Raw genomic sequence first — 24,446 nt, 5'->3', positions numbered from 1 at the left:
GGGAGACGGGCGCTACTGGCATCTAGTGGGTAGAGGCCGGGGATGCTGCTAAACATCCTGCAGTGCAGCCCAGCCCCACAGCACAGAGTGATCCAGCCCAAGATGTCAATAGTGCCGAGGCTGAGGAACCCCGCTGTAGGCCAAGGTTACCCCTCCAGTTTGGCAGATGGGCATTTGAGGTCCAGATTGGTGAAGTGACTTGCAAAACTTCCAGGGGTTTCCAAGCAATGCCAGGAGCCAGGTTGTACGGTCTTGATCTTTAGAATGAGCTGCTTGTCCAGAAAGAGAACGAAATCCCCAGGCAGGGGCTGGTTGCCAAGCCGAAACCTTCTACCCAGAGTCAGCTCCAACCTTAGGACAGGCCAGTGTAGCAGAAGTTGTCATAGGGAGCGGGGCTGTCGTGGGCCTTGAGCCTGGCCCCATTTCACTGCAGTGGCATAGCCGCTCATCACAGAGGGTGGGGCCACGGGGCAGCCTTCTGCTTTGAAATTATCTCAAACGCGTAGTGGCCACGTTTTGGGTCACAGGTGTTCCACTCTCCAAACCGTGTGGATATTAAAAGAGTGAGTGTGCACGCCAAGCGTGGGTGTTGGAATATGCCCCGGCACACTTAGGGCTCATCCGAGAGCTGACCTGTCGGGTCTTCCCACTCTGTGCCCGTTGTCTCGGGACGCCCCAGCGGTGGCGTCAGAACACTTGCAGCTCAGAAGCTGCGACTCCGGCACGTTGCTAACAGCTCTGTGACTCTGCCTCTTTAGTTCTTAGGAACCCTCAGTTTCCTTACCTATAAAATGGTAGTAATAATTCCTGCCTTGCCTATTTTGTGGGGGAGGGGATATGAGAATAAAATAAAGGAATCTAAGAAAAACGTGCTTTGAAAATAGCACTGTCGGCATACATGTGGCTCTCTTACTTTGCTTTCCATGGGGCACGAAAACTACTCTTGGCTGCCCGTCTGGAAATCGAAGCAGAACGTCTCACCGTTCATCACCCTGGACCAGGGCCACCCAATAGACTTTCTGTGATGATGTGAACCATCCGTATCTGCGCTGCCCAATATGGCAGCCATTCTCGACAGGTGGCTCTTGAGCACTTAAAATGTGGCCAGTGCAAGTGAGGAACTGAATTTTTAATTTAATTTTATTTTAGTTGATTTAAATTTGAGTAGTCGCATGTGGCTAGTGGTTACTATATCAGAGTGCAGCCATGGACCATCAGTATGGGGGTTTTTTCTTCCTTAATAGTATGGTTTTGTCCCAAAGCCAGACATTCCACATTCCAGGTTTCTTCCTTTTTTGACAAAGACCAACTGAGCAGCAGTGATTTTTCTCAGTTGTGTTATTGTCCTTTTGTGGTCCCAACCTGGACAAATTAACCCAACAAGGACCTTATAAACAGGACTCAGGCTCAGTCCAGAGAACTAGCAAAGGGTGGTTCTGGGAGACGATCATCCGGAACACAGAAAGCTCACATGAGTCTCGTTGGGATGTAATTTCATCCGCGTTTGATGCTTTAGAGGGCAGGCCAGGATCTTTCAGCACCGTGGTGACCTCATGTCTGGGGTTCCTGACGTGGAACATGTCCTCAGAGCTGGAGACAAGGATTCTTAAAGGCAGTCAGTCTTCCCAGGGGAGACTGGAAGGCCGCGGAGGAGGTGGGACAGGGGCAGGGAGGAAGCCAAGTGGGAGCCCAGGAGGCCAGAGCCCAACCCGCAGGGGACTCTGGAGGGTTAGTTACGCTCCCCGTTGTCCTCAGCCAGGCAGCAGGGCCTGGACTGTCGGTCGCTGGTCGCGGACTCTCTGGGGTGTGGGGGAGTAGATTCCCAGGCTCTCCGCCTCGGGCTCAGCCACTGCAGCAGCCCAGGGCAGCCTTCCAAGGAAGGGCTGCAGGCGCCCGGGGACTCAGTGTAGCTGCAGGTCCCAGCACCACAGCTGCAGGTGGGAAACAGCTCACATCTTATAGCGCCCACCTCTGCAGCCGCCATTTGGCAGGGTGGCCGCAGCAGCTGAGGTCCAAATGCCAAACAAACGAGAAGATTCCAAGAGGTACGCAGAGGGGCCAGTGGGAGGGAGGAGGGGCCGGTGGCTCTCTCGTGCGCTTAAAGCCACCAGAGGAGAAATGGAACAGAGCTGCCTGCACCGCCGCTCAGCCGAGGGTAAGCCTTTCATCCGACTGGGAGCCAGACAGGGTCTTGGAGCTGGCACCAAAGTGACGGGCTGTCCCTGCCTTAGGAATCAGCTTGTTCCATCGTCGGACAGTTACAGAGGGCAGGCAGTTCCTGGAGATGTCAGTCCTAAATCTGCCCAAATCCCATTGCCTCTACTCAGGGGCCCCAGATGGATCTTTGGGAGAACTACCAAACTCATTATTGTGGCAACCTGCCTTTATCGGTCGCTCCTGCAGCAGGGACCCAGGACAATAATTGGCACGTCACCGCCGCAGATGCTCCCCGCCAACCTTCCAGAGAGCGTCCTCATCCTGTCGACTGATGAGGAGCTTGTAAATTTCAGTGCTTTGTCTAGGGTCACTTAGCAAGTGTGGTGTGGCCAAGTCAGGATCCAGACAGGCCTGTCTGTCCACTGTGGTTTTGCTATCTCACCACGTGGTCACTATTAAAACTCCCAGACAGACCAATGCCCTGTGCCACATGCCTCGAGACTTCCCACCAGGGTGTTGGTGTGACATTTGGGCCCTTCTAAAAATAAAATGGAGGGAGTGGAGTAATGCAAATTTGGGGTATAGTTTCAGGGTGCTCGCAGACTGCTCTCTCAAGTTTGTCTAAGAATCTCAGGTGAAGACCACTGCAAGCTAGGTAGTAATAGACACGTGCAGTCCATGTTGCAGCTACTCAACTTGGCTGATGTAGCAAGAAAGCATCCATGACAGTATGTAAGTGAATAGGTGTGTCTGTGTTCCAGTAAAACTTTATTTACAAAAACAGGTGGTGGGCCAGGTTTGGCCTGCAGGCCGGAGTTTGTCAACCACTGGTCTGAGTTGATCCTGAACTCCTCTTCGAGATGGTTACAGCTGTTTAGACAGAGCAGATTGTACCTGATGAAGCATTCAGGAGGCCCCATCATCTGTTAAGTCTTTCTGGAAGGGGTGAAAGTGATCCGACATCTACTGAGTATCAGCTTGGTGCTGGGGCTCTGCTGGGCACTTAACATATACCATCGGGAGCATTTTCCCATCCCAAGGTCATGAGCCTCTCACAAAGATGAGCTCATTATTCTCAGTCAACTTACACTGGCTGCCCATGTTCCGGGCGTGCTTATTTTTTGTTTTATAATTTCCTGTCATTTGTACCTAAGGCCCATGCACAGTTAAGTGTCTCGGTGAGGCAGGAATCCCAGTAAGCATCTATCTGGTGATGGCTGAATTCGTGTGCACGCTCCAGGAGAGTGTAAGCATCACAGGGCAGGGTCCCTGTCTGTTCTGCCGACCATCGTTTCCCCAGCACCTAGCGCGGTGCATGGCGCAGAGAAGGCTCCCGGCACATGTCCACTGAGTGAGTGAATGGATTAGTGCTTGAATGGTGAGGAGCAGGGCAAGGAGGGTGGGCTCGAGTGGTCACCCAGGGCTTTCCCGATGTGGCACCGCCTCGTCACTTCTTGACACAGCTATGCTGTTCTGAAGCTGGCGAGTGTGGACCTTCTGGGCAGCATGCATCTGCGGCCCTGGGTGGGAACTGAAGCCTTGCTGGATCTGGGGAGGGTCCCCAGAGCAGAAGGAACAGAGAGTGGTGGACTGCAGCTGCTCAGAGAGAATAGTGCCGTGGAGTAACAAGTCCTGGCCTTAAGGAGCCTCACAAAGAGGCCTGTTTGGGCGAAGAACAAGGAGAGACGTGTTCTGCAGTCGCCACCAGAGGCATAATTAATGGCACCAGGCAGCAGCCTGCTGTTCTCGGCTCCAGCCCCGGCCTCACCCAGACCTCTCGCTTGCATTGGGAAGAGCCGCGGCCGCCATAGAGATTGAAACCCGATTCATAATTTTCCTTTCCTAATTAGGCACGGGAATGATGGAGACCATTATTAATAATGTATTGGGGTTTTTTTTAAATGCCCCCCTCAGGAGCCGAGCCTAAGAACAGTGTCCTTGATGATAAGCAGCCACACTGCTACCACGCTGGGCTCCGTGCCCAGGACGCCCGGCAGAAATAAGTAAATCAGACGAGTGAGAGGTCGTGGAGCTTCGGCAACAGGCTGGGAGTTGCAGAGAGAAGGGCCCGGAGCCCCTCACCAGGGCTTCAGCGGGGAGGTCCCAGGGCACCAGTGGGGGAGCCGAGAAACCTGGGGCACCCATGCCCCGTGTTCCTTCCCTTGCTAGGCCAGGCCAACCCAGATAAGACCTTCCCATAGGGCTGACCCTGTAGGGCTCAGCCTAAATGTCACCTCCTCCAAGAGGCTTCCCTGATGCCCTGGGTGACACCAATCTCCCCTTTCCACACACGGCATCGTTCCCTCTCATGTCACTCTTTCTCATTTTCCCAGAGCATTTCCTTCCACGATTTGTAGTTTCGCCTGGATTGGCTGGGTTTTGGTCTGTGTAGTGGTCCCAGGTTGGCCCTGGAGCCAGATGTCTGGGTTCAAACCCCAGCTCCACCCCCCCGCCCCAGTGAAATGGGGTACCTTCCCCTAACCGTTTCCTCCTCTGGTCCAGCACTGTCTTCAGTCCCCGGTGTGCCCTCCACCCCCTCGCCCTGCACTGACTTCATCACACACGCTGGGCAAAGCCGGCCTGCCCCACGGTGGTCCCCACGGCTGAAGGTGGCGGGGTAAGCGGTCTGGCTTGAACTGGACTCAACTTTAGGTTCATAAGCTCAGACCTCACTGGGCCTTCAAGCTTCTCCCCGCCCCAGTCGATTCACTCGCCTGCCCTCCTAGAACACCAGTTCACACCTTCTCTGCTTCCCCCCAAACCTCCCCATCCTCACTCTCAGCTGCCACCCTTGCTTCCGTCTTCACTGAGACACAGTTGACACAATTCGAAGGAAGCTTCCACCGACTTCCACCCCAGCACCCACCCACGTGCTCTCCGCTCACCTTCCCTGCACATGACTGCTCTCCCCAGCTGTGCAAGGGCCCATCCCCATCCCCTGGGTAACACACATGCACGCACACATACACACTCCCTCTCCCGTCTTAAAATCCCTCTCTTGCCACCACTCCCCCCCCCCCCACTGCTGTGGCTCCATGTTGCCGCTCGCCTTTGCAACAAAACTCCACCCATGAGCTGTGCACGCTTGCTGTTTCCATTTCCTCTCCCCACAATCTCTCTTGACCAGCCCCAACCAGTCTTCCTCTACCAATCCCCAAAACACCTCTGTGGTGGTCCATGGGGACTGCCGTGTCGCTCCATCTGGCGGTCGGTTCTCGGCCTCATGGCAATGGCCCGTCAGTGGACGGCAGTGGACACAGCTGACCTGCTTCTCCTTGACGTCCTTCCCTCACTCGGCCACGGGACTCCACATCGCCTTGGCCCCCGTCCTCCCTGGCCTCTCCTCCCAGCCTCCTTTGCCGCCTCCCCCTCTGCTCCTTGGCCTCTCCACATGGCGGCGCCCCGGCGCTCAGGCCTTGCCTGTCTTCCCTGCTCATCTACGCTTGCTCACTTGATGATCTCATCCTGTCTCAGGGCTGGGTGCTGACAACTCCCAAGTTCGTGCCTCCAGCCGAGCCCTTGCTTCTGAGCTCAGAGTCTAGATCCGGCGGCTTGCGCACCATCTCCCTCGGTGTGTGATGGGAATTCCAGACTTGACTCGCGACCTCCACACCCAGCAAGCCTGCCCTGCCCCAGTCTCCCCCATCACTTGATGGCAGCTCCATCCTTCTACTTGCTCAGCCCCAAATCCTCAGTCATCCTTAGCTCTGCTCTGTCTCTCACATTCCGAGCCATCCTGAGCTCTCCCTTCCAAATGTATCCAGACTCCACCTCTTCTCACCACCTCCACTGCTGCCCCGACCTGAGCCACCCGCCATCTCTCTCCTGGGCTATTGGCAGCGTCCTCCCAGCTTCCCACCCTCCCCCATCCCACCACACACACACACACACTCACTCACACCGTCTATGCTAAACACAGAGTGATTGAGCCGACGTGTGAGTCAGACCTCACCACCCCTCTCTCCAGACCCTCCAATGGCACCTCATTTCTCAGTGTCAAAGTCCACGTCCTTCTCATGGCCTCCAGGCCCTGAGCCATCTCATCTCCCCTATCCTCCCCTTGCCTGCATCATACTGACCACACTGACCTCCTTCCTCTCCTTAGACATGCTGGGCCCTCGCTGACCTCAGGGCCTTTGCGTTGCCTGTTCCCCCAGGTACCTGCTTGATGAATCCCTTGCCACATCCCAGTCTTTGTTCAAATGTCACCCCTTGAGGCTGACCTTGGCCACCCCACTTCACATTGCAATCCACCCACCCTGCACCCCAGCACCCACAGCCCCCATAAGCTGTTCTGTTTGGGGGTAAAGGACACAGCAGTGTCCATGAGGAAAAGGGGCCTGCCTGTTTCTGTGCCTCTCCCTAACAGCAAGGAGACCAATCCAGAAGCCCCCAGCAGACTTTTCCTCCTGTGTCATTGGCCAGAACTGCATGACGTGCCCATCGCTGAACCAATTAAGGGTAGAGGGACTGGAAGAACCTGGCCTGGCTAAGACCACCGAAAACCCACCTCCTGGGCTGAACCCGCCTCCCCAAAGCCTGTGGAGGGTGGGGACAAAGGAGAGAGTCAGGGTTCTGTTGGGGAGAAGGAGGGATGCAGTGGCGGCCAAGGGGTGTCTGTCGCGAGCTCTCTGATCACATATCTCATTTAATCCTTGCACCAGCCTCACGGAGGAGGTTCTGTTGCTTTCCCCCAATTTACAGTGGAAGAAACTGAGATTAAGTCTAAAAGATTAAATGATTTTCCCAGGGTCCCAATCTGGAATTTAACTTCAAGTCCTTCTGATTCAAAGCCAATGCAGACAGCTGCTGGCCTGCCTTGGGGACATTCCCCTGGAAGGTTGGGCCAGGCCACAGTGAGGACCAGGCGCGAACCAGTGCAGGCTTGGAGCCACGCAGGGCGGGGGCGAGAGAAAGGGCAGGTGGAGACGAGGTCGGAGGGCGCAGCCATCAGATTTGGCCACTGGTGGCCTAGCTGTGGAGCAGAGGGAATGCTGACCCCCAGGCTGGGGTCTGAGCCTGGGAGGAGGGCACTGGTCCTGGGGAGGGGTCAGGGTGGGGAGCAGTAGCTCCCCTGTGGATGCTGCACACATGGGGCAGTTACTGAGAGGAGGTCAAGGGCCGAGCGGATGTTGGGGGCCACTCTCTCAGTGTGAGGGTAGGGGCCCTGGGTACCTGTCCCTGTGAAGCCCAGCAGGTGCCCAGCCTGGTCAGCCTTTGTGTTCCAGCCCCTCTGGAGCCCCGAGACACTCCTGGTGGCATGGTAAGGTCTGTCTTCTGGCAGAAGCCCTCACCTCAGGCTAGCCAAGGCCTTCCGCGCTTCCAGGGGCCGACTGTTTCTGTCCACAGTGGATGAAAGCCGGGAGTGCTCCTCTGCGCAGCCCACCACAGCACGGCCGACCGGAGCGGGACGGGAGGGGGCTCCTGGGCCGGGCTTGGGAGGCACTGTGAGGCTCCCAGTGAGACTGTGGGTGGGTGGTGGGCAAGAGACAGATGACCCTCAGAGCAGGCCCAGCACAGCACTGCCTCTCTGGCTCAGAGCCCCCTGCCAGCCCCGGGCGAGAGGCCAGGGACCACATCTAGGCTGCAGTGTCCACAGACTGCTTCCCTCCTGCAGAGTGGAGAAGGGAGTGCCCCTTGTTTCTGGAAAACGGGAGCACTCCTTCCCCCCAGGAGCTCTGCGTCCCGTCATTGGGCCGCCAGGGGCTTCCTGCTGTGGGAACCTCTGGTGGGGGAGGAATTGAGAAGTTCTATGAAACACGGGGTCTTTGGATGCTGTACCCAAAGCTCGAGCCAGATTCCCATCAACAGAGAAGGGGTGGAAGGGCTCTTCCCAAGCTGGGGTGCAGATGCTCCGTGATTTCATCCGGAGCAACTCTAAGGAGACTTCTTTCCTCTAGAAATGGGGGCTTATTTCAGAGGTTTGCATAAAGCGCCAAGGTCTGATCCCGTATTTGTGGTTATAGTCCAGCCACACACTCTGGGACCTTCAAGGTAGAAAATGAGTGAGTAGTAGCCCCACACCCGAGCTGACCCACGTGGGAGGGCGGACGCCCCTGGCACAGGCCTCCCCGTGGATGCCCTGTGCCCATGAATGGACAGCAGCCAGCCTGAGTCGGTCCCTTGTGTTCGGGAGACAATGGGCTCTGTGTCGGGGTGGAGCATGAGAGGGAGGAGGTGGCGGGCCCTGCCCCCACACCACTCCTCCTCCTGGACTTTGGGTCTGTGTCAAGCAGCCCAACAGAGGTGGGGCTGGGGACATCAAGGCAGTGATAAAGAAAGGGCCATCAGCCCATGAAGGGACTTCTGAGAACCCGTGTCCTTCAAGGCACTTTGCAACAGGGCTGAGAGATATGAGGACCGGGCTGTGCTCCCGGGGTGACCTCGGGGAGGCTCCTCCCCCCTCTGAGCCCAGTGTCCTCTGTTGTCTAAGCAGTCTGTGAAACAGGTTCTGCCACCGCACAAGTGTTTCAGCAGAGCTCCTGGACGCCTCGCCATCCTTGTGAGCCCGATAAAACCCACGGGTGTTTGAGGTGTGCAGGCTGAGACAGGACAAGAGCAGATGTGCTCGTATATGCTCTTCAGGCCTCTGAAATACGTCGTGTCTTACACTGTGTGCCCCAAGCCCCACGTGGGTACACTCTTCCTGACGTGCTGGACAGCTTCCTCAAGACCCTTCGTGCGGGCAGGGGGGAGTGGCACAGCAAGGGACCCACACTCCCTAAGGGCCAATGGTGCCCTGAGACTGTCCCTTGGAGCGGGGCTGTGTGACCCCCTTCACCTCTGCTCCCCAGTGCCCGGTGCTGTGCCTGAGACGCAATAATGGGGAGGACCAGGTGGTGTCCTGAAGCCCAGGCTGGCTTCTGACTGCAGTGTCTGCAGCCAAGGCTGAATATGATTTGAGAAGCGCATTCATGGACATGAGCTCCCTGAAGGAGATGGGTCTCTACGGCTCAGGGGGCCCTCGACAGGCCCGCACTCAGCGGTCCTGCCCCACCTGATGGACTGGGAGCTGGGCAGCGAGGAGGAGGGAGTGAGCGGCCAACTGCGGGTGACCCCTCCTCTCCTGACCGTAATTAAGGTTGATAAGGTCGCTGCTGGTTCAGCTCCTGGGGGTCAGTCAGGAAACCAGTCAGGCGGCCTGGACGTGAGTCACCAAAGACTGTGAAAGTTAGGAGAGAAGTCTGAAGATGCCCGGGAGGCCCATGCACGCCCATGGTGTCACCAGCAGGGCTGACACTCGGGCTGCGCTCAAGAAATGGGGAGCCACGTGAGCTAGTGGGTGGCTGGCCTCTCCAGGTGGCCACACACAGGGTCCAGAGGCCAAGCCATGGATAAATCCGTACCCTCCATCTCACAATCGATAAGTCATGTTAAAACAAAGAACATGGCCATCACTCCCTTCGTCTAGGAACCATTGAAAGATGTCTCACAAAACTGAGATTGTTTCTGCCCTACTTGCTGTTCCTGACTCGTTCATCCCTTGCTCTGTTCCCTCCTGTCAGTCAAATATCTCCTGTGCACAGCGGCTTTCATGAGGAGACGCAAGTGGCTGGTTCCCAGGTCGTATGTGAACGTGAACACTGTCTCAGGCTCACTGGTTCAAATCCTGCCAGGCCCCTGGCTGTGTGGCCTGTCTCCCCATTTACAAAGGTGGATATAAATGAGCTCTGCATCATCTTGACTAGTCGTGTGTGTTGGAGTCAGTGCTCAGCAAATGATGGCAGCTACTCCTGGTACCCCCAAGAACGTGGCCTCATTTGATAGTCACAAAAACCCCGTGAGGAATATAGGGAAAGACCCTTGTTGCTGAGAGCAGCTGGGGGCTTGCCTGACCCCACACAGTTCCTCCTGGCGCAGGACGGCTGGCGGGTCCGCGGGCCCACAGGAGTTGCCTTGGTCTGCCCTGCCTCCTTGATACCTGTGCAGAAGGGCATATCCAAGGTTCTCCTCCACCAATGACTTCTTTTCCAGATGCTTTTCCACAAGATGTGGGGCATCTGGACCTCTTTCCCATTTCTCATCTAGCACTTGCCACGATGCATAATTATATATTCATTGGATTTGCTGTGTGCTGTCGGCATCCTCCACTCTTCTGGAAGTTCCCTGGGGAAGACACCTCATCTGTTCTGTTCACCCCCGGACTCCCCGCTCCATCTCCCCAACTTACCCAATCGGCGGGCCCTGCTGCCTTCTCCCTTCCCTGACGGCTCCTTGGAAAGTCTCTGCAGGCTGCAAACTGGGCAGCTGTGGAACTCGCCTCCTTTGTTTCTCAGCTCTCAGGGATCACTGCCTTTTGTTGCCTTGAGGTTCACTGTTTTGAAAAACATTGTTTTGTAGATTTGGTATGTTTTTTTGGATGTTGAGGTGGCCGTGCAAATCAGGTCCCTGTTACTCCATCTTGGCTGGAAGCAGAAGTCCCAAATATAAGCTGTTAACGATGCATTTCTTGACTGCGAAGAGAACAGTTCCTTCGATAAAGCAAAACTGAGTCTGCTAGTTCTACCTGCCTCTCTCTGGTTGCCAGGCTCGTCCCCTCTACAGGCCTCAGGAGTGTGTCATGAATGCAGCAGGCAAAGCCTCAGTGAGCCTCAGGAGAGAGGGTGTTGTGACCCCTGAGATGTCATGACAGCTCCCGCCTTTCTGTCGTGTTTGCAGAAGCTTAGCCAGGAGCAAGGGGGAGTGGCAGAGGGGACAGAGCTCCCGCAGCCATCCCCGTCTGACCACCAGCCGCTCAGAGGCATCGCCCTCCCCCTTGAACCTGAGCACCGACTAGCCTCCTCTCCTCGGCCACAGGACTATCACCTTGCACACTGGCGACCTGTGCATGTCTTTTCTCCTCTTGAAGACTGCTGGCTCCCTGAGCAAGGTGATCAGGGCTTGGCCAGCTCTATAATGATCCATGGGCAACTGGCACCAGACCTGGTGAGGACACGATTTACGTCTAATTCATCTTTGTACTCCCAGCCCTTAGCACGGTGCCAGGCACAGAAGGTGCTCAGTAAATGTCGTGGATGAATGAACGAATGAATGAGCACTTTCATGACGCTATCTTCTCGAATACGAACCATCAGTCTGGCCACATGGTAAGCTGTCCTACCACATCTGGAAACAAGTCCTGGCCAGCCCCAGCGGGAAGGGACTTCAGGCAGGGGCAGACCTGGCCTGTAGCCCAAACATCGGAGTCCCAGCCCTGGCTTCTACGAAAGCTGCTTCTTGATCCTGAATTTCAGTATTTATTCTTTTCTGAAATGCCCCCTCCTGGGCTTCCTCCAGCTCCAGCACTCCCTGATCCTGCCTAATGTAAAAAGAAGGAGTAGAGCGAGGATAAATAAGGATGCATTCTTTGAACACCATACTATTTTCTTGGCAAAAGTCAAGATTTATGTCTAGGACTAGGATCACAATGCACACGTGACCTACTAGCACACGGCTGAATATCAGAGGGCACCCGATGCAGAAGGATCCTCTCAAACCAGTCTCCCTGGCTTCAGTATCAATTGTGTCTGGAAAAAGCAAGCAAGAAGGAAATCCCACCTCATTAACAGAGAGCGTGAAGAAAAGAGCTCCAGAAGAGGCACTCGGAAATTTAGGGTCAAATTCCAAGTAAGCTTTAGAATCAACCCCCCTGTTCTAAGTTGATGGAATTTCTCAACAGCGGCCCTGGTGGCATTTTTCGAGGCACAGTTCTACCTGGTTGGATATCCAGGTCTTTGTCGTTGTTAACGTCCGTAGCTGCTGGGCTCACTCATCATGGCAACCAAAAGCAGCCCCCCTGTATTTCCGAGTGCCCGCTGGAGCGGTGCTGCCCTGGCTGAGACCACACGCTGGGAGATGGATGCCCCAGCCACAGGAGTGGTGGGTAACCTGTGGGCCATTGGTGGGGAGGTGTGAGGGTGCCCATGGGCTGCAGGCATGGCCCTGGGGTCTTGCCCAGAGGTGTTACAACCTGAAGCAGAATTGACAGAAACTGAAGTTGCTTCTTTTGCAGTGAAAACGAGAAGGAGGCAAACCCTTTGGGGTTGGGGCCCCATGTGTCTAGTTGCATTTCTGACTCTCTAGCGTGACTGCTGCTGCGGGGATAACTGGGCCTGGATCTGCACCGAGTCACCCCGGCAAGGCTCAGCCAAGCCAGGGACACCCCAAAATGAGGACCTCGGGGGGCAAGGATTTTGTGTTTGATGTTTCACCAAGAAAAGCACCGAAGAAGTTTGTCATGGGGAGAATGAGAAGCCTTTTGGATTGCCTTTCCTTTATTTTACAGTTTATTCCTATTTTGAATTCTATGTATCTTTTCAGTGTTGGGGTTTCTAAAGGCCACAATTGGAGAACAATTCAGTAACCTGTAACCACTCCCTTCTTTCTGTCTTTCCTTGTTCCAAACGGAGTGTAGAAGGTACAAACACTTGGGAAACACAGCATGGCAGTTCCTATAAAGTTAACTATACACACACCATAGGAGCCAGCGATCCCTCTCCTAGATGTTTATCCCAGAGAAATATGAAAACGTGTCTATATCAAGAAAACATATCTATGCCACGTATGCGAATGTTTATAGCAGCTTTATTCACAAGTCAAAACCTGGAAAGAGCCTAGGTGTCCATCAACAGGTGAACGGATGAACAAATTGTGGTACAGTCATAGAAGGGAATATTACTCAGAAATAAAAAGCCAGGAACCACTGAAGTATGCAACAATGTGGATGAATCTCAAAAACACTTTGCTAAGCGGGGCCGGCCCGGTGGCCCAGTGGTTAAAGTTCTTCATGCTCTGCTTCGGCGGCCCAGGGTTCACAGGTTCGGATCCCAGGCGTGGACGTACTCCACTCATCAGCCATGCTCTGAAGGCATTCCACATACAAAGTGGAGGACAATTGGCACAGATGTTAGCTCAGACCTAATCTTCCTCAAGCAAAAAAAAAAAAGAAGAGGGTTGGCAACGGATGTTAGCTCAGGGCGAATCTTCCTCACACACACACACACACAAAACCACTTTGCTAAATAAAGGAAGCAAAAAAAAAAAAAATACACAGCATGATTCCATTTATATGAATTTCAAGAACAAGCAAATCTAATCTTTGATTTTAGAAAGCACAATAGTGGTTGCCTCCAGGGTGGGGACTGACTGGAAGCAGGCAGGGAAACTTTCTGGGGGGATGGAAATAGTCTGTGTCATGGTAGAGATGTGGCTTACACTGGTGTACACATTTGTCAAAGCTGATCAGACGGTACACTTAAGATGGGTGCATTTCACTATATGTAAATTACACCTTGATGATTATCACAACAACAACGATGATAATGAAGCATCCATGGTGGCCTTTGGGAAATCATCCATGTATTCCCCACAGACTGTTGCACCTCTGAAGATGCCTATTAAGTGGACACAGAGTCTGGGGCACAGTTTCGATTCTTTTGCGCATATTCACATGTGTTGAAGACCCGCCCAATGCCGGTAGTGTCTGTCTGTCCGTCCCTCCCCCCCTCCCTCCCCACCTCTCTCTCTTTCCCTCCCTCTTCCTCTCCCTTCTTCCCTCTCTCTTTCCCACCCTCCCTCCCTCTCTCTGCCTTTCCTTTTGGAATTCCGGGCACTTCTCTCCAGTTGTGTCCGGGTCTTCCCAGAGCCCCCAGGATGAGGCTGCGCGATGTCTCCGCTTTTCCCAGGGAAGAATGAACTGGCTTTGTTTTGAGTCTACACCTGTGCTCTGGGTCCTCCCCACACAGCCCGTGCCAAGGGGGAGGACAGGTTCACCCCAAGGACCCCATGGACTAACAACAAGGGGGTCCTGTAGCACCCAATGTCAGATGCTTTGTCAATGACAGACCTTTCCAAATTTTGGCCACCCTGTGCAAACTGAGACGGCTGCAGGTACCCACCGTGGGCCAAATCCAAGAAGGGAGAGAGCTTGCCCCTCGCAAGAAATTAGCTTAAGAGCTGACACTGATGGGCCTCCCTTTCTCTCCTTCCGCCCCCAGTGTGCCCTGTGAGCCTTGCTCCCCACCCCCACCTTCAGAGGAAGCAGATTTAATGCCTCAACTGAGAGAAGGAGATGTTCTGTTATTTTTCATGGGAAATTAAACCTGACCCTGCTGTCGGTTAGCTCATGCCAAGGGAGGATGGATGGCCTCTGGGCGCGGCGCTTAACCCCTGCTCGGAGCGCGCCGCCTGGCTGGGGGCCAGCCATGATGTCACCTGCCGCCAGGGTGGGGGTAGGGGTGGCAGGACAGGTCAGACAGCCTTCATCTGGGCGATGGATGGCGGTGAGGCCACCCTTGGTGTCACCCACGATGGTCCACCTCTGACACCAGCCGGGATCCGCCCATGCAGGGGAGACTCAGGCTGCTCCCGTCTCTTTCAGCTCCCAACTCTACCTCGTGCCCCGCCGAGGAAAGCTGGTGGTCAGGGCTGCTGATCATCATTGCGGTATGCTGCGCCTCCCTGGTGTTTCTCACTGTGCTTGCCATCATTTGCTACAAAGCCATCAAAAGGTGAGTGCCCACCGGCTCTGAGCCCTAAGGGACCCCAGCTGAGCTTGGGGACCCCCCGTCTACTCCCACCAAGTTTTTTTTAACTATAAAATTTGTTAAGCATGTAAGAAGCAGAGAGAATGTACAATGAGCCCTTCTCTACCTTCACCCTGATTCAGCAGCTATCAAGATTTGGCTAATATTTGCTACATCTCTTGGTTTTTTTCTCTTATCTGTGTCTTTGCTGAAAGATTTTAAAGGTGATTTCAGACATTAGGGCCCTGCCATTTTTAAGGCGCTCAGTTCAGCAAGCATTTGATGAGCACCAATGATAAGCCAGGCTCGGTGCAGTATAAGGTGACCCTACCTGTAAGTCACAGGCCCTGCCATCGGGAGCTTGCTGGAGGCCAGGGAGTATGGAAATAATCCCTCCAGGGTGGGTGATGGAGCCACAGGACAGAGGCGCCATGCTGGTTTGGAGTGGGAACTGGGTTTTGGAGTCAGATCTAAATTCAGACTCCAGTTCAATCTGTGTGACCAGGGGGAAATCACTTTACCTCTCTGGCCCTCGGTTTCCCCATCTCTGTAACATGAGGGAAAAGAATAACAACCTCCTACTGTTCTGAGTGGTGAGAGGCCTTCCGTAAATAGTAGGCACAATATGTACACTCTGCAGGGCCCGGTACACGTACGTGCTCACCAAGTGCTGTACCAGCTTCCATTCTTTCAATAGTTGCCGATAGAGGAAGAATGATGAAGCGGAGGGAGCGATGCTCTCTTGGGAGAAGAGAGAGGCTGAGATGCCTCAGAGAAGGTTTTCAGTGGCTGTGACGCCCCAGCTGGCTCTGAAGGATGCATAGGTGTGTCCAGTGGGGTCACGAGTGATCCAAACAGCAAACTGTCTCTCTGTGACGCTCACTGTCATTGCTGTAGCTATCATCTCACTTTGCCTCGCAAAAAAGGTTACCAGGCACTGGCCCCTTGTTGAGTTGGGGTCTGCAGCATAGGGTGGCTATTTTCAGGGCCGGAGGAGGTTTAGGCAGGGTCCAGGGCCCTCAGTACGGCAGAGGAGGCCACAGCGTGAATGGCGCCCTCTGCAGCTGCAACACAGCAGCTCTGGCTAGATCCCCTGATTTCCAGTCTTAGACGCCTCCAAAAAGTGGCCTTCCTCCTTCACAGGGACAGAGAGAAGGGGAAGACAGACTCAAAAGACCAACAGAAATGTCGCCAAACCCTCAAGGGTCATAGGCTTTGTTAATATATTTCTAAGGGCATTTTTACAAATCCCCCAAGGCCCAAAGGTAGAGGATCTACACTAAGAACAGTCCTGAACGCCTAAAATAGTGAACTCTCCCCTTTTAATCGGCTGTTCTATGTGATTTCACTTTAATAATTCAAAAGCAGAAAGAGTGAAATATCAAGTTAAAAGTGTTAAAGCGTGTGCACAGTCAGCCACGCAGGGTGAAGGGCCCTGGGAGCGTCCTGGTGACTGGCCGGAAGAGGCCACCGGAGGGCAGGGTCCAGGTGCCACAGCTCCCAGCCGACAGCCCCTTCTGCCTTCCACACTGCAAGGCAATTTCCTCCAAAAGTGATAAACAGATAAGTACCCAGGGAATAACCATGGCCCCTCTCGGGGCACGTGGCCTCCCCAACATTCTCTTAGTTCCTTTTTGCCACATCTCTTCCCAATCAGCTCCATTTCACAGCTGAGGAAACTGAGGCGGGAGCAGTGGGGTCAGAACCACACGCCGCCCAAGCCCGGCCCTGACCCCAGCTCTGGGTTGGTATTGGGCTGACGACAGACCTCGCTATTCCTGTCTGCCCTTCCTCAGGGGTGCCCAGAAGAGGGTCTCTGGGGGTGTGGTGAGGTGTGTCTGTGCCCCTCTGAGGCCAGAAGGACAGACAGACAGGCCCCAAGACTCTGTAACTCAGGGGGAGGCCTGGCCTTGGACGCTCCCAGGAGACATGGCCAGTCCCATTCCCAAGTGTTTTAGGGTGCCTACCGTGTGCCTGGCTCTGGGTGTAGACACAGGTAAGACCACAGGGCCGTGGGGGCAATGAGTGAACAACCATGTTACAAGGCAGGTGGTAGTGAGGCTGCGGGCGGCTGGCTGGCAGCCTGTCGTGGGTGCCCAGAGGAGTCACGTTAACTCTGATCCGGGTGACCCAGCATTGGAGCTGAGAGCCTGCTGCAAGGGGAGGGGGTCTAAGAAGCCGAGCAGGGGTGGCTCTCCAGACAAAGGCACCTGTGTGAGCAAAGGCTGCAGGGCACCAGGAAGCCTGCAGGACACCGGAGATGAGGCTGGAGGGAGCCATGAGCCTAGCGGAGGAGGCCTTTCTCACCAGGCTGAGCAGCTTGCGTGTGACTCAGGAGACACTGGGAGCTACTGAAGGTTTTTGAGGAAGAGTGTGCAAGGTCCACCTGGGGCGCTGGCAGAGAGCGGGGCCAAGTCCCCTCAACGACCCCCCTCACACTTTCCCCTTTCTCTCAGGGAAAGGCAGCAGCATCTTTTTAATAAGCTCAGGCTCTTCCAAAATACACACAGGGTCACTCTTGCCTCCCTCTCTGCCCCAAACCTCTCCTGAAGAAAACCGCTGCCTCTTCAACGGCAGGAGGGCAGGGGACACACCCCGAGAGCAGACTCACACTAGTATCGCGCTGTGGCAGCCAGCTGGGGATGTCCTGGGGATGTCGCAGTGTCCCCAGCTATGGCATGCGGGCGTGGTTTCAGCGGGGCTGGAGGTCTCCCGGGAAGCCGTGCGGGGGCGTCACCCGCACCTCCCTTCAGAGCAGGCGCAGGGGCCTCCTGTCTGCCCCTTGCCCCTTCCACAGGCTCTGAGCTCTTGCGTCTCGGGTCTGCCCTGGAAAGAAATATCACCCTAGATGGCTCAGTTGATCCCTGCCGGGGGTGTGGGCGGGGCTCCCTCGAGGGGTGTGAGCCGGGCTCTCCACGGGTGTGGTCAGGGCTCCCTCAGGAGTTGGGGGCTGACCCAGGGAGCAAATGGGGCCTGTGAAGGCCTCGCGGTCTCCAGCAGTGGGAGTGGTTAGCACCCCTGGGACGACCGGCTAGAGGAGGAAATAGTGCCCTGGGAACACAGAGAGCTTCCCAGGAGGGCGGCTCAGCAGGAGCTGTGGTTGGAACAGCCAGAGAAGCAGCCCCAAAAGAAGAAGGAAGAGGAAGGAAACGCCCCAACCTCTCTCCGTGCCTTCCGGTCTCCCGAGGGTGCTTCCCATTGGCCAAACCCAAGAAATGGGAGCCCGGGAGATGCAACGAGTGGTAGGCGTCAGCCTCCGGGGACACAGGGTGGATGGGGGTGGTAAATGGAGACCGGGGCGCACTCCCTTTTCTGCCCGAGCGCCATGATCAGCATCCTCCTCTGGTCCAAGACCTAGCCCTCTGCCCTCAAAATCCTCCTAATCCAGAGAGGGCGTCCTGGCACACGAGAACGGATATTCAGTGACAAGAGGGGCCTCTGCTCACCGGCAAGTGGAGGCAGAAACAGAGGCCAGCGCTCCCGGAACCGGCCTGGAAGGAGGCCTGAGGGGGAAGGGAGCCCTCACCCGTTGGCGGAGGGAGAAGGAGGCAGCGGAAGTTACACCCCAGTGTAGAACACCAACGTCGCTCACTGCTCCCCCGGCCCGCTGACCTCTGCTGGGGGCCGTAAGAGATAGCCTGTGCAAGCCAGCTGTCTGTCTGCATTTCTCTCCAGAGTAAATGGAGGATGTCTTGCTCATGGCCAATTCTCTTTGGTTAATAATTCATCTGAAACATGCCTTTTCTCTCAGGAAACAAAAGCATTTCATGTCCCTGTAAAACCACTAAAAGGAAAATTCAGAGATAAACCCTGCTTTTTTTAAAACTCTCGCCGCCTGGAGTCCTAGGGGAGGATTTCCGAGGGATCTTTGTGAATGGCCACAACACAGGCTTCCGGAGCCGGATTGCTGGGAGGGTGGTTCTAGAATCAGCTGGGGTAGGAAGGAGGCGAATCTGGAGATGCCAGCTTGGCCTCTGCAGGGATGGGAGGAGGCTGAGGAGCAGGCGCAGAAGGGCCCTCACTGGGCCTTGACCTTGGCGGGAGGTGGGGTCTAATCCCCGCTTCCCATACAGACTCAGTGACTCGGACATCAAAGTCCCAGCTCTGTGCTGAGTGATACGAGCTCTGGGGGCTCCGAGGTGGGGGATCCCAGAGGAGGGACGCCTCACCCAGACCTGGGCCCCAAGACGTTTCTGGAGGGGCCTGGGCATTAACCAAGCCAAAGGGGCAGGAAGGGGTGTGGCTCACAGTGGAACTAGCACATGCAAGGTCCCCAAGTCCCTGGTCAACTACCCCAAACTCTAGAGGGTCCCCAGCTGTGAGGAGCCCATGCGGTTTACCTTTCAGTGGCCTCATTGCCCTGAGTTTGCTGTGAACAGCTTCTTTATCCACAGCTTCAAGATGGTAAAGCCAAGGGGCCGGCCAATGGCACAGCGGTTAAGTTCACACATTCCACTTCGGCGGCCCCTGGTTCGCCGGTTCGGATCCCGGGTGCAGACGTGGCACTGCTTGGCAAGCCGGGCTGTGGTAGGCGTCCCACATATAAAGTAGAGGAAGATGGGCAGGGATGTTAGCTCAGGGCCAGTCTTCCCCAGCAAAAAGAGGATTGGCAGCAGTTAGCTCAGGGCTAATCTTCCTCAAAAAAAAAATTTAAAAAGATGATAAAGCCCTGGAGTGCTTGGGCGTTCTGTACTCCCATGCTCCCTCTCAGGCCTCCTCCCCACCCCTACACCTGGCATGCACCTGTGATCAGACAGCAAGATACAATGGAATTGGTAAAAGAACCCAGGACTGGGAGTCAAGATCCCCGGGTTCCAGTCCCACCCAAGCCCGGTGGGTACCACTGCCCTTGCTGGGCCTCAGTTTCCCTTCCCTGTGAAATGAGGGTCCTCCGTGTCTCTGTGCATCTCTGAGCCTTTGTTTCCCATCCCAAGTTGGCAGGAGAACCACTGCCGTTGGTCAGCCCGCCGCTCAGACCTGACCGAAATGCTTGCCGGGCGCTGGGCCAGGTGCCAGGGGCTCGGTGGTGGGGCCTTCAGATACAGTCCGTGCCCTCTCTGCACACACCCCCTGGGGAGAGGAACGGGTGTTCATCACACCGCCCCGTGGAGGACCATGTATTACAGTGGGAGAGGAGTGTCTGAAGGGAAGAGCAAGACTCTGTGAGTGGAGGTGACAAAAGAATTCTTGGTCCAGGGTGGAATATGGACCCCAAACAAGGTGTGATCAGCGCCAGTCATTGGGATAAAGCCCCAAGGCACGGGGTGCCCGCTGCCCGGGTGGGAGGGCCAGGCCTCAGACTCCGGTTGGAAGGAGGGAGCCCCCCGGGCCTGTGCAGCCTCAAGAGTGAGGCCGCCCTCTGTGTGGCTTCTCCGACAGCCACACCCTTCACGCGGGAAGAGCCCTGCGTTGAGGAAAGATGACGCCCACTCCTTCCACGCCCCTCCCTTGAGCGCCCGCACACCCCAGGCGCAGGAGGAGCACCTTGCCTCCTTTAGCCGTCCGAGGCGTGGGTCCTTCTGCCATTGATTTGCCGTTTAGCCACTTGACAGCCACTTCCTTCTAATTCACAGGGTATTGGCTGAAAGACCAATAAAAGGCTGCAGAACAGTTTGGTCGATCCTGCAGACCCTTAATTGCAGACAGTAAGCAACCGTGCTGCTCCCTGAGAGTGAGCTCGGGTGTGCGCATGTGCTTGAGTGTGCTGGAGCACGTGCATTATTGGGCTCTGGCGCGCGTCAGCTTTTCGTGGTTGGGCTGCTGCCAGTAGAACGGGCACTTTTGATGGCCCAAGTCTCTTTGATGGTGCCTTAGAAAACCCATTGACTGCCACAGGGCTGCTTGGTAAGTCACTGTTGGTCCACAGACATTTATTGAGCACCTACTGTGTGCCGAGGACTAGACTAGGCATCAGAGATGTAGAGATAACAAGACCGAGTCCCTGCCCTCCTCCATCGGGGGGAGCAGATCGAATATACACACACACCAGCAAATTAGTAAAGGAGGTACTTTAAAAGACTAGAAGCGCTCTGAAGAGGAAAAATAAGCTCCAAGTAATGGGGGAGAGAAAGAGAGGAAGTGGGAGAGGGGTTGCTTCCGCCCCAGACTCAGGAGCACTGTGCACGCGTCTCAAGGGGCTTTATGGCTAGAAGGTATGGTTGGGGCTTTGCACATCTGTTACCACCTTTCCAGTTAATTCTTATTGTTATCAAAGTAATACATGCACATAGTTTAAAAAGTCAAATGTGTCACAGCCTATGAAGAGAAACAGCAGCCTCCTGACTGTCCCCGTTTCTCCCCCAAGTCACATTCTTGAGAAGCAACCACTTTTGAGCGCTGGCTGTTTCTTCTGGTATTTCTCTCCATATTCTAAGTGAAGCGGATACGCTATTTAAATTTTCTTTCGATCTTAAACATTATCTGTTGACGTTGCACTGTGGAGGACACGAGGCTCAGCACCCTAACACCACCCACAGACGTAAGACAGGCTTCCCCTCTTCCCCTCCTCTTCCCACGGGCGTCTCCAGCGTGGGGTTCAGTGCCGCCAGGGTCTACCTCAGTACCACACTGCAATCTTGCTTGCAGCTGAGTCACCTGGTGTACTATGATCTCTCCTTCCTGGAGTTAGCAGTGCCTCCTCTCAATCTGGTCGAACACGGCGGCTGATCCATGCGCCAGCTCTAGGTTGCGCGGAGACTCCGTCCTCCTCCGGGCAGACAGCAGCTCTCTGGACCTGTCGCACAGCCGTTGGGCTACGATCGTCTCTCCAACAGCCTTCCGAGCTGAAGTAGGGTCCTGACAGAGCCCCTCTCTGGGAACTTGCTGCACTCAGCTCTCTCCGTCTCCTCCTCCCACTCCAGCCCTTCATCCTTTTAGCTTGACTGCATCGTGGAATTTTTCCAAGATCTTTCCTGAATCATAAACTTGATAGCAAACGAGTCAGTGAAGTCAGTTTTCTTTTGAGAGTTTGCGTTCTTTGTGGAGCCTTGGGGTGGCCCAGAGGAGGGTTAGTTGCTGGTGAATGTGGCAGGTAGAGAAGACCTGGGTGCCTGGGGCCATGGAATGCCATGGAGGGGTGGACGTGAGGTTCCTGAGTGTCTGAGCCAGAAAAAGCCTCCACGGTCGTGGGAAGAAACTGAGGCCCCGATGGGGAAGAGGAACGCTCGGGTCAGAGCTCTCCAGCCCTCCTCTGTGTCCTTTGAGCTTCCTTTGAGGGTTCTGTTCAGGGAGCTCCCTCTAGCCCTGCACGCACTGAGTCCTGCTGCTCCCCACTCCAGACCCAGCTCTGCCACCCGCTCTCTGACATGGCATCCGGGCTGGTATGGCTCTTCGTCCCTACCCAGCTGCCACAGTGGTAGCTCTCCCTGAGTTTCCATTTCTGCTTTCTTCTCTAGGTAGGTTCATGTTGGTGTTTACTCATGCGTGTGCTCGTGCACGTGTGTGTGAGCGTGTGCACGCATGCACACATGCACATTACAGGGGAGCCGTCATCTTGTCTTACTCATCTCTCTCCCATCAGCACCCCGGCACAGCATCCAGTGTGTAGTAACCATTCCATGACTCTCTGTGGTAGGAGTGGAGGCTTGTTTATTTAGGCTTGCCAGATCCTACCTCTTTTTTAAAGATTGGCACCTGAGTTAACATCTGTTGCCAATCTCTTTTTTTAAATTTTTTTAAATTTTTCTTCTCCCCAAAGCCCCCAGTACCTAGTTGTATATTCTAGTTGTAGGTCCTTGTGGTTGTGCTATGTGAGATGCTGCTTCAGCATGGCCTGATGAGCAGTGCCATGTCCGCACCCAGGATCCGAACCAGCGAAACCCTGGGCCAAAGCAGAGCGCGCGAACTTAACCACTTGGCCATGGGGCCGGCCCTGGATTCTACCTTTTAAATTGACAAACTCTATTTCGAATTTTGGTAAACTGAGGCGTTTTTTCATCCCTCTGGGTGAGTACAGTAGAATCTGCTTTTAGAATAAATAACACACGCCCAATTTTAAAGGCCTGGCCCCACCCCTTCACCGGTTTCCGTTTCCTCGACCCTCTGCCATCTCTTCTCCCTGCCCTCGAAGCCCCGTTCCTTCAACCTTCTCTCCGTGCACAAGCTCAAGTACACGCACACTGACTCAGAGGCCCCCCTCCATGCCCGCAGTGGCCCGGCCCCCCTCCCACCTGTGCACGACACGTGCTCGGGCGGTGACTGCCTCAGAGGAGCCCCGCCACCTGCTTCCTCATCTTCCTCCCCACAGGGCACACCCATCAGCCCGCCCTCTCTCCCCTGTCTCTTCCAAAGTGCAGAGTCAAGGTCAGAGCAGGGGCCGGAGGAAGAGAGGCAGGCTGGCCGCAGGGATTCAGGACAGGGGTGGAACCTCTTCATTCAGCCTCAGCTTGCCACGGGGGAGCGAGAAATTCACCTTGAATGCATCTCCGCTCCCTGGGGTCTGGAGACTGGGGTTATCTCTTGCACCACAATCTCTTGGGCCAGGTGGGGGCCCAATGCAGTGACTGAGTGCTTGAGACCCAGCCATTCCCATCTGTCACTTCTCCCTGCTGTCTGAATGCAGACCTATAACGACACCACCCCCCACACGCCCCCAAATCCAGCCTCTCTGCCTGGAAATCAAGACCACCGTGTCTGGCTGTACCAAGAGTCAAGTCAAAGTTAGTACAGTCATAGGCGACATAATGACATTTCAGTCATCGATGGCCCACGTATATGGCGGTGGTCCCCTAGGGTAGGTACCGTATAGCCTAGGTGTGGTGAAACCATCTAGGTTTGTGTAAGTACACACCGTGATGTTCCCACAACTGGGAAATCGTGGAAGGACTCATTTCTCAGAACGCGTTCCCGCTGTTAAGTGACTCGTGAGTGTGTGCTCTGAAGAGGGAGCCCTTGAGCATCAATATGTGGCCTTGGCCGCCCGGAGACCATCTCACTTCCTTCGGGACCCTGGCTGGGTTCAGGGAGCTGGTTCTTGTGCTTCGTTGCAAACCAAGTCTCAATCCTCTAACTCCTGGGCCAGCACCCTCTCCCCCGGACCACACTGCCATCCTCTAGGCTGGCTATGGTTTGGTTTTCCCCCCGTTGATGAGATCAGCATGCAGGTTTGTTTTGAGTCCCAGATGCCACAGCGTCTCATTATCATCATCACCACAATCCTCGCTCCAAGAAGAGATTGGACCCAGAAGGGCCTGGGGCGTAGGGGGTCCCGACCTGCCTTGGGCTTGAGATACTCCTGTGGGCTTATTTGTTCTCCCAAGGGACCCGCCCGCTATGGTGGGGGATGACATCCCGTCCTGGCGGTCAGAGGCAGGCAGCATCCTCAGCACAGGGGGTCCGTGGAGCCCAGGCCACACGCACCGCAGGCCAGTCACTGACAGAAAGGCCGGCAGATTGAGAGTGTGCTCAGTGCCGGCGGATGGGAGACCCAAACAGGGGCCTGCTTCGTGGGGCCTTTTTCTTTGGTTACCAAGAAGCTCCATCCTTCTCTGATCTCATCTCTCCAGACACGCTAGGTCAAGGTCATGGGGCAGGGCAAGGGGATAGAAAGGAATCCCCGACTTAAGGAGTGCTCAGATGGCTCTCAGAATAAGATGCAGACGACTTCCCCTGCCAGCGGGTCCTAGGGGAGAACACAGCCTGTGAGACTCGCAGGCGCCGACCTTCAACGTGCTCAGCAGAGGAGGCTGAACAAGTAAGCCCCGGGGAGACGGTCGAAACAGTTGGCTCCATTGGCCTGTGAGGATGTCCATCAGCCACACACCCGACTCGCCTCCACGTGGGTGATGG

General features: G+C 55.2%; 1 protein-coding gene and 1 long non-coding RNA gene across 11 annotated transcripts in view; one reads left to right on the top strand and one right to left on the bottom strand.

Annotated features, from left to right (window-relative positions):
- Window positions 1–24,446, top strand: part of PRIMA1 (proline rich membrane anchor 1) — a 62,366-nt gene that overhangs the window by 30,160 nt on the left and 7,760 nt on the right. For 9 of the 10 annotated variants that reach the window (XR_011533088.1, XM_070594390.1, XM_070594393.1 and 6 more), the window contains exon 4: window positions 14,516–14,645. Coding sequence is in view for 9 of the 10 variants with exons in the window: in XM_070594390.1 (XP_070450491.1) it covers window positions 14,516–14,645 (130 nt within the window). In the remaining variant the exon portion in view is untranslated. Of the gene's footprint in view, window positions 1–14,515; window positions 14,646–21,245; window positions 21,384–24,446 lie in introns of those variants that run through there. The other variant, XM_070594394.1, reaches the window with a different exon arrangement.
- LOC139079430 (uncharacterized) lies at window positions 14,992–18,237 on the bottom strand. The gene is made up of 3 exons (XR_011533093.1): window positions 18,107–18,237; window positions 17,272–17,486; window positions 14,992–15,795 (listed from the first exon to the last, which is right to left on the bottom strand). It is a non-coding gene; the product is annotated as an uncharacterized lncRNA (long non-coding RNA).

The sequence above is a fragment of the Equus przewalskii genome, chromosome 25 (genome assembly GCF_037783145.1).
Source record: "Equus przewalskii isolate Varuska chromosome 25, EquPr2, whole genome shotgun sequence".
Classification (NCBI taxonomy): Eukaryota; Metazoa; Chordata; class Mammalia; order Perissodactyla; family Equidae; genus Equus; species Equus przewalskii.
This window is presented reverse-complemented; position numbering and strand designations above follow the sequence as displayed.